This window comes from Mobula birostris, chromosome 8 (assembly GCF_030028105.1).
Source record: "Mobula birostris isolate sMobBir1 chromosome 8, sMobBir1.hap1, whole genome shotgun sequence".
NCBI classification, from domain to species: domain Eukaryota; kingdom Metazoa; phylum Chordata; class Chondrichthyes; order Myliobatiformes; family Myliobatidae; genus Mobula; species Mobula birostris.
Genome location: NC_092377.1, coordinates 82,679,906 through 82,698,807, shown reverse-complemented (window position 1 = coordinate 82,698,807; position 18,902 = coordinate 82,679,906). Strand labels below are relative to the sequence as shown.

Sequence of the window (18,902 nt, the reverse complement as noted above, 5' to 3'; positions counted from 1 at the left end):
TTTCTGTGTACAATAAGGAAAGTGCTCAAAATGTCATAGTTTTTGTCTTTGCAAAGGTTACTGGTATGTTGCACGATTTCAGGTCTTTCTGATTTCTAGTTATTTAAAAGTCTATAAATTGAAGAAAGAATGAACAGGCTTAACCGCTTTGAAGACCAAGAAATGAATGAATTGCAGCAGAAAATTACGTGTTAAACTTTGATTAACTACAGGGTGAGAATGAAGGCAAACATTAGATAGGACATTTACAGATTAGAAGGAACAAGAAGGGTAAGTCATTGCTATCAGACCATTATTAATATTAATAACATACAACCAAAAAGATAGGTTCATGAAAAGTAGAGAAATCTTTTCCTTTATCTGTCCTGCAATTAACCCTATGGTTATTAGGTATGGACTAGATCCTCAAGGGAAAATTATATATAAATCAGATGAAATTTGGAAGGATCATGAAGTGGGGTTAGTTTCAGATTGCTCTGCAATAGATCTGGCATAGATGGTTGAATGACAGTAGGCAGTTCTGCAAACACTATGAAGGTTAGATCTGTGGTGTTTAGGATGGACAATCCAGAGTCATGCAAGAAGTCCAGGTACAACCTGCAGAAGGCAATTATGAGCGCAAAGAGAAAATTGGAGTCACAAAATGGACACTCAAATAGTTGTTACATCTGTCTTACATTTGTATTACCATAAGCTCCCGGAGCATCCAGAAGTGACTTATAATCAAATCCCCAGCAATATGAAGACAATATATTGTTATTGATCAGAAACTGCAGATGCTGGAAATACTCAGTGAGTTAGCAGCAGAAAGAGAGAAATAGAACTAACATTTCATCAGAAATTTTAAAAAGAACTGAACAAATGTGTTTTGAGGTACAAAGATGGGATAAGGTTGCAAGAACAAATGGAAGGTTTCTGATAGGATGGAGACCAAGGTTATCCAAGTGACACAATGTTATCAGATCTAGCCAGTTAATAGGAGAATGAGGGTGATAATGAAAAGAGAAAACAAATAGAATTAAGTTCTGGAAACGTGAGAAGCAGAAAGTTTTTTGGGGGGGAAATTTGCTGTCACATAATTCAAGATGCTCCACAATTGCAAATAGAACTGGAGGTTGTGTTTTCTTTTTAAATAAAAGAGTGGCACCTCGGGTCTTCATTTGGAATGCTTTTAGCAGTTTGTATTTTTGAGAGGTTGTTGCATCAATGCCAAATTCTATTGCTTCCCTAGAACTTTATTCTGTTGGACTTTAGTTTATCCCTTTTCCCCTTTCTTGAGTTTTCACACCAGATCACATTGTAAATCAATCTGTGAAAGATATGAAATCTAAATAATGAATTATGTGGATCAAAAGATCTGCAAACATTTAGTTAGAAATGTAAGCTTTTGTACAATGGCTGATGTAAAATTACACCATTGACTGGATCTCTAACCTGTACCAATTAACATCAAATTATTTGAATTAGTTAGACTATAAAACCATAAGATTTGGGAGCAGAATTAGGCCATTTTGTTCATCGAGTCTGCTCCACCATTTCATCATGGCTGATCCAATTATCGATTTTTCCTCTTGGCTTCACTCTCCTGCCTGTATCCCTTTACGCTCTGACCAATCAAGAATCTATCAACCTCTGCCTTAAGTATACATAAATATAACTGGCTCCACAGCTGCCTGTGGCAAAGAATTCCACAGGTTCACACTCTCTGGCTAAAGAAATTCCTCTTTATCTTCATTCTAAAAGGATGGCCCTCTATTCTGAGACTGTGTCCTCAGGTCTTAGATACTCCCACCATAGGAAACATCCTCTCCACATCCACACTATCAAGGCCTTTCACCATAGGTTTCAATTAGGTTTTCACCCCTCATTCTTCTGAATTCTAGTGAAAACAGGCCCAGAGCCATCAAACACTCTTCATATGACAAACTGTTTAATCCTGACAACACACACAAAATGCTGGAGGAACTCAGCAGGCCAGGCAGCATCCTTGAAAAAGAGTACAGTTGCCATTTCAGGGCCAAGACCCTTCATCAGGACTAGAGAGAAAAAAAAGATCCTCATCGGTCCGAAACATAAACTGTACTCTTTTCCATAGATGCCGCCTGGCCTGTAGAGTTACATCAGCATTTTGAGTGTGTTGCTTAGATTTCCAGCATCTGCAGATTTTCTCCTGTTTAATCCTGGAAACATTTTCATGAACCTGCTTTGAACCCTGTCCAAAATATCCTTTCTAAGATGAGGGGCCCAAGACTGCTCACAATACTCCCAAGTGAGGCCTCAACAGTGCTATATAAAGTCTCAATATTACACTCTTGCTTTTATATTCTAGTCCTTTTGAAATGAATGTTAACATTGCATTTGCCTTCCTCACCACAGACTCAACCTGTAAATTAACCTTTAGGGAATCCTGCACAGGAACTCCCAAGTTCCTTAGCACCACATAATTTTTGCATTTTCTCTGCATTTAGAAAATAGTGCATGACCATACACTTCTTGACACTGTATGCCATCTGCCACTTCTTTGCCCATTCTCCTAATCTGTCTAAGACTTTCTGTAGCCTCTCTACTTCCTAAAAACTACCTGCCCTTTCACCTACCTTTGTATTGTCCGCAAGTTTTGCAACAAAGCCATCAATTCAAACAGCCAAATCATTGACGTATAACATAAAAAGATCAGACCCAACAGATATACCCCTGTGGAACACCACTAGTCACCAGCAGCCAACCAGAAAAGGCTGCTTTTATTCCCATTCTTTGCCTCCTGCTTTTCAGCCACTATTTTATCCATGCTAGAATCTTTCCTGTAATACCATGGGCCCGTAGCTTGTTAAGCAGCCTCACGTGTGTAACCTTGTCAAAGGCCTTCTTAAAATCCAAGTACACGACATCAACCAATTCTCCTTTGTCTATCCTACTTGTTATTTCTTCAAAGAATTCAAACAGATTTGTCAGGCAAGATTTTTCTTCACTGACAATGGACTACTTGATCATGTGCCTCCAAATACCCCAAAACCACATGCATAGCAATTGACACCAATGTCTTCCCAACCACTGAGGTTAGACTAACGGGCCTATAATTTCCTTTCTTCTGCCTCTCTCCCTTCTTGAAGAGTAGAGTGACATTTGTAATTTTCCAGTCTTCCGGAACCATTCCAGAATCTAGTGATTCTTGAAAGATCATTACTAATGCCTCAGCTACCTATTTCAGAACCCTGGGGAGTACACCATCTGGTCCAAGTGACTTATCTACCTTCAGACCTTTCAGTTTCCCAAGAACCTTCTCCCTAGTAATGATAGCATCACACACTTCATGACCATTGACACCTGGAACTTCCACCATACTGCTAATGTCTTCCACAGTGAAGACTGATGCAAAATACTTATTCAGTTAGTCCACCATTTCCTTGTCCCTCATTACTACCTGTCAAGCATCATCTTCCAGCGGCCTAATATCCACTCTCCCCTCATTTTTACATTTTATGTATCTGAAGAATCTTCTGGTATCTTCTTTAATATTATTGGCTTGCTTACTTTCATATTCTATCTTTACCTTCCTAATGACTTTTTAGTTACTTCCTGTTGGTATTTAAAAGCTTCCCAGTCCTCTAACTTCTGACTAATTTTTGCTCTATTAGATGCCTTCTCATTGGCTTTGATTTCTCTTGTTAGCCACGGTTATGTCATCTTGCCTTCAGAATACGTCTTCCTGTTTGGGATGTATGTATCCTCTGCCTTCCGAATTACTTCCAGATATTCCACACATTGCTTCCGTGCCATCATCCCTGCCAGTATTCCTTTTCAATCAATGCTGGCCAACTTCTCTTTCATGCCTCTGTAATTCCCCTTACTCAACTGTAATACTGATACATCTGACTTTAGCAGCTTCTCAAATTTCAGGGTGAATTTGATCATATTATGATTACTTGTCCCTAAGGGTTCCTTTACCATAAGCTCTCTAAGCATTCATTTCAAGAGTTCTAAAATACAAGAGCAAGAATGTGATGCTAAGGCTTTATAAGGCACTGGTAAGGCCTCGCCCTGAGTATTGTAAACAGTTTTGAACCCCTCATCTAAGAAAAGATGTGCTGGCATTGGAGAGGGTTCAGAGAAGGTTCACAAGGATGATTCCAGGAATGAAAGGGTTATCATACAAGGAACATTTGTTGACTCTGGGTCTGTACTCACTGGAATTTAGAATGATGAAGGGGGGGGGGGGGATCTCATTGAAACCTACAGAATGTTGAAAGGCCTAGAAGTTAAAGGGCAGGACCTCCAGGTTTGTGATCTCAGGATTGCTACCCTTGCCATGTGCTAGTGAGGCCAGAACTAGGAAGGCAATGCAGTTTAACAGGTAACTAAGGAGTTGGTGTAGGAGGGTAAGTGTCAGATTTTTGGATCATTGGGCTCTCTTCTAGGGAAGATGGGACCTGTACATTAGAGACAGTTTGTACCTGAACTGGAGGGGGACTAATATCCTAGTGGGAAGGTTCGTTAATGCAGCATGGAGGGGTTTAGACTAGAGTTGCAGGGAGATGGGAACCAGAGTGCCAGAACAGATAGTGGAGAAGCTGTGGAGACAGAAGCTGTTAAGATCTTAGACAAAGTCAGTAGTCAAAAGGTTGAGCATGGTGTGACTAATGTCTTGAGCTACATATATTTCAATGCAAGTATTGCAGAAAAGGCAGAGAAGGTCAGTATGGATCAACACACGGAATTATGATATTGTAGCCATTGGTGAGACTTTGTTGTAGGAGGGACAAGACTGGCAGCTCAATATTCCAGGTTCTGATGTTTTAGATGTGTCAGAGTGGGAGGAATTAAAGGGAGAGGGGTGGCATTACTAATCATGGAAAATGTAATGACGGTGCTCAGTCAGGACAGACTGGAGAACTCATATAGTGAGGCTTTTTGGGTAGAACTGAGGAATAAGAAAAGTATGACCACATTAGTGGGGCTGTATTATAGGCCACCCAACAATCCAAGGGATTTAAAGGAACAAATTTGTAGAGAGACTTTTGCAAGAAGCATAAGGTTATGAAAGTAGATGATTTTAACTTTCCAAATATTGATTGGGACCCCCATACTGTAAAAGGACTAGATGGGATAGAGTTTATCAGATATGTTCAGGGAAATTTCCTTATCAGCACGTAGAAGTCCCAAAGAGAGAATGTGCGATACTTGATTAGGGAATGAGATTTAAGTGTATGAGAATTAGGTGCATGGGGTGTCAGGGAGGGGTAGCACCTCTGGTGGGGGGAACATGTCACATCCTTTTCAAGTTAGTCCACCTTTGGTTCCCACCTGGCACTCAGCTCTCACCTGTGGCTCCCCGTAGCTGTTTGCATGTGACAGCGGCCACACCCCGGGCAACAGCTTCAACAAGTCGGCTAAACCAGGTGAGGGTAGCCGACGGGTCTCAAAACCTCAGTGAGATAGGGAGTTGTCTATCCCAGCATGTGAAGACAGACTCTGGTGGAGTGAGCGGACGAGACCAATGGAAGGTCCAACGGTGAAGAAGGCGGTCTCTGCAAATGTCGTGGAACGTGTCGAGGTCTTCATCGATGTCGACGGTGGACGAACAAAAGGGAATGAGACAGGGCAGGTGACTGAAGTTTGTGTAGGGATACAATTTGTATCTTGCAAACATAACAACATTAGTTTCAAAATAAATATAAGAAAAAATAAGTCTAGTCTGCAGGTTCATATTATAAATTGGAGAAAGGCCAATTTTGATGATATCAGAAGGATCTGGCAAGTGTGGATTGGGACAGGCTGATTTCCGGCAAAGGTGTACTTGGTAAGTGGGAGGCATTCAAAAGTGAAATCTTGAGAGTACAAAGATTGTGTGAGCCTTCCAGAGTAAAAGGTAAAGATAACAGGTTTAGGAAACCGTGCTTTTCAAGAGATATTGAGGGCATGGTTAAGAAAATAAAAAGGAGGTGCATAGCAAGTATAGGCAGTTTGCAAAATGAGGAGTATAAGAAATGCTAGAAAACACTTAAGAAAGAAAGCAGTAGGGCTAAAAGAAAGGAAGAGGTTGCTCTAACAGACAAGGTGAAGGAGAATCCTAAATGGTTCCATAGATATGTTGTTCTTTTTGAAGCTACACTGGACAGTGAGGAAGACTATTAGAGCTTACAGCAGAATCTGGGCCAGCTGGAAAAATGGGCTGAAAAATGGCAGATGGAATTTAATACAGACAAGTGTGAGGTGTTGCACTTCGGTAGGACCAACCAGGGTAGGTCTTACACAGTGAACGGTAGTTCAAAGAAAATCTATTATCAGAGTACATATAAGTCACCATATACAACCCTAAGGGACAAAATTCGTCCTGTGGAATATCAGAATGGTAATCTATGCCTGGAGCCAAAAGAGATGTGTTTACTCAGGAGAAGGACACAGAGTCTATAGAAATGTGGCAAAGCAGCAACAAAGTCATGGGCCCTCCCAGATTACAGAGGAGGAGGTGTTTGCTCTCTTGAGGCAAATTAGGGTGGATAAATCCCCAGAGTCTGACCAGGTGTTCCCTCAGACTCAATAGGAAACCAGTGCAGAAATTGCAGGTGCTGCAGTAGAGATAATTAAATTGTTCTTCGCTGAAAGTGAGGTACCAGAGAATTAGAGGATAGCTAACGTTGTTCTTCTATTTAAGAAAGGCACTAAAAAAACACAAGAAATTTTAGGCCGGTGAGCCCGACATCAATAGTGAGAAAGTGATTGGAAGGCATTTTAATGGCCGGATATATGAGTATTTGAATGGACATGAACTGATTATGGATAGTTAGCATGATTTTGTGCATGGTAGATCATAACTAAGCAATCTGAGCAAGAGTTTTTTGAGGATGTTACCAGGAAAGTTGATGAAAGTAAGGCAGTGGATGTTATCTACATGGACCTTAGCAAGGCATTTGACAAGGTCCTACATGGGAAGTTGGTCAAGAAGGTTCAATCACTCAGTATTCAATATTGCAGTAAATTGGATTGGACATTGGCTTTGTGGGAGAAGCCACAGTGGTAGTAGATGGTTGCATCTCTGACTAGAGACCTGTGACTAGTGGAGTGCTGCAGGGACTGGTGTTAGGTCTATTGTTGTTTATCATCTATATCAATAATCTGTATGATAATGTGGTTAACTGGATTAGCAAATTTGCAGATGACACCAAGATTGGAGATACACTGGACAGTGAGGAAGACTATCAGAGCTTGCAGCAGAATCTGGGCCAGCTGGAAAAATGGCAGATGGAATTTAATGCAGACAAATGTGAGGTGTTGCACTTCGGTAGGACCAACCAGGGCAGATCTTACAGACTAAAAAGTAATTCAAAGTAAATCTATTATCAGAGTATATATATGTCACCAGTGTACAACCCTATGATTCACTTACTCCACTTTGCTACTTTTAGGGTGTTACATGTCAGCCATCATATTTAGTACTTTAGAGCATCAAGACATGCACATTTCTTTGGTTGTGAGCTCTTTAGGACACATGGAGAATGAAGACAGTCATGGACAAATATAGTTTCTTAATCTGTTTCTCTCTTAATTTTAACATTGAAATTATGTTTCCCCTTGAGAAGTTCTGTGAGATTACTTTTATTTCAGAATGCTGCTCAATTATCTGCAGTGGCTGTCTATGTCACTCTTTAGTATTTTCGTGAGCCTTTTTTTAAAAAAATGCTGATCTTGTACGTCCTTGCACCTTTTGTTAGATATTAATTTGCTTCTAGTAGTTGAGAAGATATTTATATTGGCTGCAGTATCCAGCTGGTTCTCAGTTGATGCCATAAATTAAACTATTGACACAGCAATTAATTATAAATATACTGCTGTCACACTTTAAATCTTTATTTTGATGTTTCAATATTCATGGAAAAGCTTTTTCTGCAGTGTACATCTCTGATAACATTTATTTGTAATGCTTTTGGTGTTCCAAATTTAAATTTTGTTATTGCAGTTATCAGATTACACCATATGCCAAAATTTTGTCTCACCGTGTGTCTTGTTTCAGTAGCACAGCTAACACTTGGCATAGAGATTGTACTTCATAATTGCATAGCAGCAATAGAAGCCCAGCCCATTGCTAGTGGTCAATGAATAATGATTAAATCTGGAACATTGTTGTTTTTCTACAATGGGAGTAGAAAAGGTTAAATGGAATTGTCGATCACAGTTGTTTGCAACAGAACCATATGTTCACCAGGGAACTCTTACACGTTTCTTGTTGCTCTTCAGATCCTTGAGCAGTTACTTTGAAGTTTGGAAATCTCTTGATTATGATAGAAGTGATGGTAATATGATGGAGTCTGGAAGTGTGGTTCTAAATGGTTTTTCAAGTAAGGGTTATTTCCCTGATCTACGTCAGAACATGGTTTGGACTTCAAAATGGAGTTACCGACTCTTAAAGCAAATTTGCTCAAAATATTGCCTGATTTCCTTAATTTAATAAAGTCACTGATTAGGAAGTAAGAGTAACATTTAAATGACCAATAATTAGTTCAATGTTTATGTTTTCCTGTTCTTTTTTCAAAGGGATGGAGCCATCCAAAGTTACTATGGAATCGAAGGATGCTGCTTCAAATCTCTTGAGCGCATTGCATACCTTTTACCAGTTTGGCCATCTGTGTGATGTAACTGTCCATACAGAACACCTTGGAGTTCAGGAAGAGTTTGCTGTTCACAGAGCAGTGTTGGCTGCCTCAAGCAATTACTTTAGGGAAATATTCCTAAGAGATGAGCTGTCTGTAAAAAAGGAAGCTACAGTCACCTTGAAGGATATTTACACTGAGGATTTTACTTCCTTTTTGGAGTTTGTATACACAACAAAAATACAGATTGATCCACAGAATGTATATCGAATGCAAGAGGTTGCTGAAAGATTAGAATGTAAGGATCTTGTGGAAGCTTGTGAACATTTGAAGGTGAAGCTTTTGACACAAAGTTCAGATGTAAGGGAACAAGTCTGCAAAGAGCACCAAACTTCTAATAAACCTGAAAATGATTGGAGTAAAACATATTCACGGGATCTGGATGACCTGGAGACAAAGGATTCATCCAAGATTGTTGCTGCGCCAGTCAGAAACAGACTTTGGGACAAAGTAGCAAAAAAGAATACATTTGAAAAAAAACAATCGCAATTGGATGACTGCATACAACAGGGAAGTAAAAAAAATGTCACTGGGTCAATCACTGTCATTGATCCAAGCACAGGAATAGGTAAATCAACAACATATGCCACAAAAAATGTGAACATGAAGAATGTTAATATTGTTGATGAGATTACTGAAAAAGATAACCACAGGTTTAGTCCAATAATCCAGGCTGATTCTTCAGAAACTAGAATTGTGATCAAGAAGCTCCCCTATCTAGAAGATGAAGATGGAATACAGGATGAACTCGAAAGTGCAGATAACTATGAGTTGAGAAAAGTAACTCGGAGTGCCTCCAAACGCATGAATCAGAATTATACATGTGACAAATGTCACCAGACTTTTCAGTTTTTGAAACCCTATCAAGCTCATATGAGTTCTGAGCATGACATTACCATTGTGGTAAAGTACAGCTGCAATACATGTTCTCAGATATTTTCCAATTATCAGAACCTAAGGCAACATAGACTGACTGTTCATAACAATGAGCGTCCCTTTGCATGTTCATTGTGTGACAAGCGATTTAAACGCCAAAAGGACATCAATGACCATATTAGGAGGGTGCATGAGAAGAAAAGAGCTCCTCAGACATGTCCTTTTTGTGACAAAGTTATCAGTTCAAAATGTGGCTTGACTGTCCACATCAGAACACATACAGGAGAGAAGCCTTACAAATGCCAGTATTGCCCGGCCAGCTTCGCTCAGCGGTCTGCTTACAACACTCACGTAAGGTATTCCAATTCCCCTAAATATTGCTATGTTTCTTAATAAACTAATGTTGCTTTTCACAATAATCATTGAAATGAAAAATAGTACCAAATTGTTCTTAGTCCTGTTAGAGATAAATACAGAACAATTAGTGGTAAACCCAGTATCTCTACTGTATTGTTTAAAATTCAGAATTCCCTTCAATACTGTACCATTAGTATTCTGTATACCTCCTTTCAGTAGGATCTATTTGTATTGTCTGATTGTGTTCAGCACAGAATTTGTAAATGCAGTGACATCTACAAACATAGAAAAACTACAGCACAATACAGGCCCTTCAGCCCACAAAGCTGTGCTGAACATGTCCTTACCTGAGAAATTACCTAGGGTTACCCATAGCCCTCTATTTTTCTGAGCTCCATGTACCTGTCCAAGAGACTCTTAAAAGACCCTATCGTATCCGCCTCTGCCACCGTCGCCGGCAGCCCATTCCACACACTCACCACTCTCTGCATAAGAAAAACCTACCACTGACATCTCCTCTGTATCTACTTCCAAGCACCTTAAAATTATGCCCTCTCGTGTTAACAATTTCAGCCCTGGGAAAAAGCCTCTGACTATCCACACGATCAATGCCTCTCATTACCTTATACACCTCTATCAGGTCACCTCTCATCCTCTATCACTCCAAGGAAAAAAGGCTGAGTTCCCTGAACCTATTCTCATTAGGCATGCTCCCCAATCCAGGCAACATCCATGTCAATCTCCTCTGCACCCTTTCTATGATTTCCACATCCTTCCCATAGTGAGGTGACCAGAACTGAGCACAGTACTCCAAGTGAGGTCTGACCAGGGTCCTATATAGCTGCAACATTACCTCTCAGCTCCTAAACTCAATCCCACAATTGATGAAGACCAATGCTCCGTATGCCTTCTTAACCACAGAGTCAACCTGCGCAGCAGCCTTGACTGTCCCTGTGGACTCGGACCCCAAGATCCCGCTGATCCTCCACACTGCCAAGAGTCATACCATTAATACTATATTCTGCCATCATATTTGACCTACCAAAATGAACCATCTCACACTTATGTGAGTTGAACTCCAACTGCCACTTCTCAGCCCATTTTTGCATCCTATCAATGTCCCGTTGTAACCTCTGACAGCCCTCCACACTATCCACAACACCTCCAACCTTTGTGTCATCAGCAAATTTACAAACCTATCCCTCCACTTCTTCATCCAGGTCATTTATAAAAATCAAGGAGAGTGGGGGTCCCAGAACAGATCCCTGAGGCACACTACTGATCACCGACCTCCATTCAGAATATGACCCGTCTACAACCACTCTTTGCTTTCTGTGGGCAAGCCAGTTCTGGATCCACAAAGCAATTTCCCCTTGGAAACCATGCTTCCTTACTTTCTCAATAAGCCTTGCATGGGGTACCTTGTCAAATACCTTGCTGAAATCCATATACACTGCATCTACTGCTCTACCATCATCAATGTGTTAAGTCACATCCTTAAAAAATTCAATCAGGCTCGTAAGGCATGACATGCTTGTCACAAAGCTATGCTGACTATTCTTAATCATATTATGCCTCTCCAAATGTTCATAAATCCTGCCTCACAGGATCTTCTCCATCAACTTACCAACCACTGAAGTAAGACTCACTGGTCTATAATTTCCTGGGCTATCTCTTCTCCCTTTCTTGAATAATGGAACAACATCTGCAACTCTCCAATTCTCCAGAACCTCTCCCGTCCCCATTGATGATGCAAAGATCATCACCAGGAGCTCAGCAATCTCCTCTCTCGCCTTCCACAGTAGCCTGGGGTACTTCCCATCCGGTCCCGGTGACTTATCCAACTTGATGCTTTCCAAAAGCTCCTGCACATCCTCTTTCTTAATATCCACATGCTTGAGCTTTTCAGTCCGCTCTAAGTCAACCCTAGAATCGCTAAGATCCTTTTCTTTAGTTAATACTGAAGCAAAGTACTCATTAAGTACCTCTGCTATCTCCTCCGATTCCATACACACTTTTCCACTGTCACACTTGATTGGTCCTGTTCTCTCACGTCTTATCCTCTTGCTCTTAAGGTACCTGTAGAATGCCTTTGGATTTTCCTTAATCTTGTCCGCCAAGGACTTCTCATGGCCCCTTCTGGCTCTCCTAATTTCTTTCTTGAGCTCCTTCCTGCTAGCCTTATAATCTTCTAGCTCTCTATCATTACCTAGCTTTTTGAACCTTTCATAAGCTCTTCTTCTTGACTAGATTTACAACAGCCTTTGTACACCACGGTTCCTGTACCCTACCATCCTTTTCCTGTCTCATTGGAATGTACTTATGCAGATTCCACACAAATATCCCCTGAACATTTGCCATATTTGCTCCGTACATTTCCGAGAACATCTATTCCCAATTTAGGCTTCCAAGTTCCTGCCTGATAGCCTCATATTTCCCCTTACTCCAATTAAACACTTTCCTAACTTGTCTGTTCTGATCCCTCTCCAATGCTATAGTAAAGGAGATAGAGTTGTGATCACTATCTCCAAAATGCTCTCCCACTGACACCTGACCAGGTGATCTGACACCTGACCAGGTTCATTTCCCAATACCAGATCAAGTACAGCCTCTCCTCTTGTAGGTTTAGCTACATATTGTGTCAAGAAACCTTCTTGAACACACCTAACAAACTTCACCCCATCTAAACCCCTCGCTCTAGGGACATGCTAATCGATATTTGGGAAATTAAAATCTCCCACCACAACAACCCTGTTATTATTAAACCCTTCCAGAATCTGTCTCCCTATCTGCTCCTCGATGTCCCTGTTACTATTGAATGGTCCATAAAAAAAAACACCCAGTAGAGTTATTGACCCCTTCCTGTTCCTAACTTCCACCCACAGAGACTCCGTAGACAGTCCCTCCATGTCTTCCTCCTTCTATGGCCGTGACACTATCTCAGATCAACAGTGCCACGCCCCCACCTCTTTTGCCTCCCTCCCTGTCCTTTCTGAAACATCTAAACCCTGGCACTCGAAGTAACCATTCCTGCCCCTGAGCCATCCAATTCTGTAATGGCCACAACATCATAGCTCCAAGTACTGATCCACGTCCTGCGGCTCATCAACTTTGTTCATAATACTCCTTGCATTAAAATAGACACATCTCAAGCCATCAGTCTGAGCGGGTCCCTTCTTGATCACCTGCCTATCCTCCCTCTCACAGTCTCCAAGCTTTCTCTATTTGTGAGCCAACTGCCTCTTCCTCCATCTCTTCAGTTTGGTTCCCACCCCCAGCAATCCTAGCTTAAGCTCTCCCCAATAGCCTTAGCAAACCTCCCCACCAGGATATTGGTCCCCCGGGATTCAAGTGCAACCCGTCCTTTTTGTACAGGTCACTCCTGCCCCAAAAGAGGTCCCAATGATCCAGAAATCTGAATCCCTGCCCCCGCTCCAATCCCTCAGCCACGCATTTATCCTCCACCTCACTCTATTCCTATACTCACTGTCGCGTGGCACAGGCAGTAATCCCGAGATGACTACTTTTGTGGTCCTGCTTCTCAATTTCTTTCCTAACTCCCTGTAGTCTTTTTTTAGGACCTCCACCCTTTTCCTGCCAATGTCGTTGATACCAATATATACCATGACCTCTGGCTGTTCTCCTGCCCACTTCAGGATATCTTGGATGCGATCAGAAACATTCCGGACCCTGGTACTTGAGAGGCAATCTACCATTTGTGCTTCTTTCCTGCGTCCACAGAATCGCCTGCCTGACCCCCTAACTATAGAGTCCCCTATCACTGCTGCCACCCTCTTCTCTTCCCTACCCTTCTGAGCCACAGGGCCAGACTCTCTGCCAGAGGCACAGCCACTGTTGCTTCACCCAGGTAGGTCATTTCCCCCCCCCCCCCCCAACAGTACTCAAGCAGGAGTACTTATTGTCAAGGGGTACAGCCACAGGGGTGCTCTCTAGTCTCTGACTCCTGCCCTTCCCTTTCCTGACTGTTACCCACTATCTCCCCAGGCCCCAGTGTGAGTACCTGCCTGTAGCTCCTCTCTATCACCTCCTCACTCTCCCTGAGCAGACCAAGGTCATCGAGCTGCATCTCCATTTCCCTAACGAGGTCCCTAAGGACGCACCTGGTGTAGATGTGGCTGTCCGGGAGGCTGGGAGTCTCCCGGACTTCCCACATCTGACACCGAGCACTGAAAACCGGCCTCACACACATACTTCCTGTCTGTATTCTACTCAGGCAACCCACCTTGCCTCGATCCGTTATCGCCGAAGCCCTCCTACTCTGTCTCCCTCTACTCCGTCGCCTGCTCCTCTGATGACCACTCTGTAAAGCTGTCTCCTTTTAAACTCTTCTCACTGTTCTAATTGGCTGACATCCACATGCTTGTGCAGTTGTGCCCTGATTAAACCGCTGAAGAAGTAACCTTCTGCCTTTAAACTCTTCTCGCTGTTCTCACTGGCTGACTTCACGCGCTTGACCAGTCGTGCCCCAATCAAACCACTGAAGAAATGACCTGTTCAAGTCCAGTACATTTATCAATGATATTTGAGAATGTCTAGTGCCCCAATGGAAGTTTTTGAGTTTTATAAAGATATAACTAAATAATGCAACTAATTTTGAACATAGAACTTTTTTTAAACAATTGAGTCTACCACTGGATATTCGTTGGTTATTATGTTACTTAAAAACATAAGAAATAGGAGCAGGAATAGGCCATCAGGCCCGTCGTGCTTGCTCAGCCATTCGATAAGATTATGGCTGATCTGACTATGGACTCTTCTCCACTTACCTGCCTTTTCCCTATAACCCTTTATTCCCCTATTATTGCAAAAATCTATCCAACCTTAAATATATTTACTGAGGTAGCCTCCACTTCTTCAATGGGCAGAGACCTCCACAGATTCACCACTGTTTGGGAAAAGCAGTTCTTCCTCATCTCCGTCCTAAATTTACTCCCCCAAATATTTAGGCTATGTCCCCTAGTTCTAGTCTCACTTACCAGTGGGAACAACTTTCCCACCTCTATCTTATCTATCCTTTTCATAATTTTATATGTTTCTATAAAATCTCCTCTTATCTTTCTGAATTCCAGCGAGTACAGTCCCAACCTTTCCTCATAGTCTAACCCCCTCAACTTTGGAATCAACCTGGTGAGCCTCGTCTGCACCGCCTCCAAAGGCAGTATATCTTTCCTCAAGTAGGAAGACCAGAACTGCACGTGGTACTCCAGATGCGGCCTCACTAGTACCCTGTACAGTTGCAGCATAACCTCCCTGCTCTTAAATTCAATCCCTCTATCAATGAATACCAACATTCCATTTGCTTCTTGATAGCCTGCTACACCTGCAAACCAACCTTTTGTGATCCATGCACAAGCACTCCCAAGTCCCTCTAAATCTTTTATCATTTAAATAATAATATGTTCTTACATTTGTCCTTCCAAAGTGGATGACCTTGCATCTACCAACATTGTACTCCATCTGCCAGACCTTTGCCCACCAACCTATCTATATTTCTCTGCAGAGTCTCCGTGTCTTCAATTTGATTTTCCACTCAATTTAGTGTCATTAGCAAACTTGGAAACACTACACTCGGTCCCCGCTTCCAGATCATTAATGTATATCGTGAACAGTTGTGGGCCCAGCACAGACCCCTATGGCACACCGCTCACTACTGATTGCCAACCAGAGGAACACCCATGTGTCCCAACTCTCTGCTTTCCATTGATTAACCAATCCTCTATCCATGCTAATACATCACCCCCAACTCTATGCATTCTCATGGATGGGTTTTTTTTGTGGCACCTTATTGAACGCCTTCTGGAAATCCAAGTAAATAAAGTCCATCTGTTCCTCTCTATCTATTGTGCTTGTAATATCCTCAAAGAACTCCAGTAAGTTTGTCAAACAGGACCTGCCTTTGCTGAATCCATGCTGCGTCTGCCTGATGGATTCATTTCTTTTCAGGTGCCTTGCTACTTTTTCTTTAATGATAGCTACAAGCATTTTCCCAACTACAGATGTTAAACTGGTCTAAAGTTACCACCTTTTGCCTACATTTTTTTTTATGAACAGTGGTGCAACATTCACCTTCCAGTCTGCCAGGACAAGCCCAGAGTCCAGAGAATTTTTATAAATTATCACCAAAGCCTCTATAATAACCTCTGCCATTTCTTTCAGTACCCTGGGATGCATTCCATTAGGACTAGGGGACTTGTCTATCTTTAGGCCCACAGCTCACCAGAGTCCTCTCTCTTGGGCCAGTCTTTCAAATTGTCCCCAGGTGTAGCCCATCTTCAAAGATCCTTCCTCTCCCAACCATGAGGTCTTTGGAGCTTCTGTTGGTGTTTCTGTAGCACTGGGCTTAATGGGATGGAGTTGCTGGCCCCATGCACAACCTTCCTCCTTTCATAGCCGGGCTTAGGCCCCTCCATGGTGGAGTTACAGAATCAGAGTCCTTCCAATATATTTATAAAGAATAGATCATTTTTTTCAGAACTGCCTCAGTCAATAAAGCAAAGAAACCTTTCTAAAATCCACATATTAATTGTGGCATTCTCAAGTCTTGATATTTCTTAGAACATGAATGGCAAATATTGCATGAATTTCTCATTGTTTACCCCTCTTCCATCTGAAACAAGTGCAAATCAGTTTTAAAATTGAGCTAATTGTTCTAAAAGGAATCTTTATACTCTGGTGATAATGCAACCAATATTAAAAATTCTGATGGCATGTAATAAAAAGCCCAACATGTTAATGATGGTGAAATGTTCACTTTTGTAAGAGCTGAAGTGATTGCTAGAAAAATAATAGAAGGTGCAAAACAGAATTCTATGGTACATTTGTGTTATTCAGGTATCCAAACTAATATTCATCCATCAACAACACTGACAAGAAAATATTGCTATCAGTTTATTTGTTTTATGTATTCAAAATTGTTACATGTTCCTTATAACAACACCAATGGTACTACAAAAATAATGAATTAGGATGTCACAAAGACATGGTAAGGCACTATATTCTTTATTGTTTCTTTATCACCCTGGAGAAAGTGCCTACCTACATGTATCGTTTCAATTTAGGAATGCTGTGGAAATCAAATCCAACCATTATGATGCAGTGATTTTGATATGCCACACATTATATGACCATGTGGGCCCTCACCATTCCCCCTTTCACTCGTTGCTCATTCTGCCTATAACATCCGGTAAATGTTCAGAGACAGAATTATTTCTTTTAAATAATTGCTTACATTAAGAACTATAGTTACATTAAAAACAAAAGATACTTCCTTGGCATTTCTTCTGAAATGCAAAAGAAGACCCTGATATCCTTTTTTCATCTTCCTGATTCAACTGCCTTTGAGCAAGATCAAACTATCTTTATCAGATCATATTCACTGAATATTTTGAAATGTTAACAATAGAAATCAGAGCTTTTATATGTCTAAGCTTGAGGTGTGCAGTATGTTAAAGTGATTTGAATATTTAAGCAACTGTGCAGTCCTCCTACCAATGAAATTGTTTTGTTCTGAACGTATTGAGTATGAATTTCGAAGGATATGCAAATAATTGTGTATTGTGCTCCACAGAAGCAATTGAAACAAAAGAAAGGTACTCGTCATTCTCCTTTCTGATGGATGGCTGCATATAGATCCAACAAATCTGTGAATGTGAATTATCTCTGCGTCACTTATTAAATGTATTATTGATGGGAAATCAAACCACTCGTAAGCAATGTCCAAGAGATGTTAATTTGCTGATGTTCACTAAATAAGATTATGCACATCAAAGATTAAGACATGATTTTTATTCCGTAATTGATGTGTTTTTATTTCTGATCAAAAGGAAAGCATTTATACTTTTTGAACTTGAATAATAATATTGAATTAAGTGTATTTTTTTAACAGAAAGATACATGAATCTGGTCAAGAGAAGAAGCCACCATTTATGTACTGGAAAGTAGTGCCACAGGTAGATAAGCCAGATGAAATTGCTGGTATTGTCATGGATGTCAGTAGTAACAGAGACAAATGGGATAGATCAGAAGATAATGACTTGGTCGTGAACACTAGCAATAACAAGGAAGCACGTGATGAAGAGCAACAGAGTACATCTCATAGAGAAATTACAGAATGCAGTGATATAAATGAAACTAAAGAAGATAAAGGCAAAGATACAAAATGTACAAATGCACAAAATGGCCTACCAAATAACAAAGGATGTCATGTTATGAATGAAGGTAGTGGAGATGATGAAACTGAAGACTTTGAAAATGATGGTGATGACAATGATGCTGAAGAAGAGTGTGGAGTAGAGGGTAACGAAGAAAATAGCACAGAGTATGAGGATGATAATGATAAAGATGTAGACTACTCAAATGAACATGATCCTGAACCAAGTGATTCTGACGAGGACTCTGAAACAAGGAAAGACAGTAAAAAAGGAAGATCACAAAAATCAAATCACATTATTAAGTGTGATAAGTGTGATGATGAATTTGAGTCCAGAAAGGAGTATGTGATTCACTGCAAAGACATACACCAGTCACTACCTGGGAAAGTATATCACTGTGAGATTTGTGGCAAGGCTTTTGCAACCCACAACAGCTGGAAAGAGCACTGTGCTTGTGTTCACAGTGATGAAAGGCACTTTGCTTGCACTCTATGCAATGCTACGTTTAAGAGGAAAAGGGATGTGCGGACCCACTATGCTCGGAAGCATGAAGGGCGTATAAAACGTCCATTATGCTCTGTTTGTGGAAAGATTCTGAGTTCACGAACTGCGCTGGTATTCCATATGCGGACACACACAGGAGAGAAGCCTTATGAGTGCTCCATATGCCATTCTCGATTTGCCCAACCGTCACAGCTCAAAATTCACACAAGGTCACATCTTTACACCTGGTTTATGTTTGTTCATTTTTTAACAATCTTTGTGTGTTTGTACAAAGTGCTCCCTTCTGATATTAAGGTCAACTGGGCAAAACCCTATTGTGTCTCCCCTTCTTGTGTGATTTAACTTTTAT

At 41.1% G+C, this 18,902-nt stretch overlaps 1 protein-coding gene and 1 long non-coding RNA gene across 3 annotated transcripts in view; one reads left to right on the top strand and one right to left on the bottom strand.

The window, feature by feature from the left end:
* LOC140201442 (uncharacterized) overlaps positions 1–18,902 on the bottom strand; it is a 74,629-nt gene that overhangs the window by 27,364 nt on the left and 28,363 nt on the right. The gene's annotated exons all lie outside the window — the stretch shown is intronic.
* The window catches only part of LOC140201441 (uncharacterized), a 34,366-nt gene that overhangs the window by 2,610 nt on the left and 12,854 nt on the right, over positions 1–18,902 (top strand). For both annotated transcript variants that reach the window (XM_072265553.1, XM_072265554.1), the window contains exons 2-3: positions 8,530–9,877; positions 17,785–18,762. In XM_072265553.1, coding sequence (XP_072121654.1) covers positions 8,532–9,877; positions 17,785–18,762 — 2,324 coding nt within the window. In that variant the 5' untranslated portion in view covers positions 8,530–8,531. The remainder of the gene's footprint in view (positions 1–8,529; positions 9,878–17,784; positions 18,763–18,902) is intronic.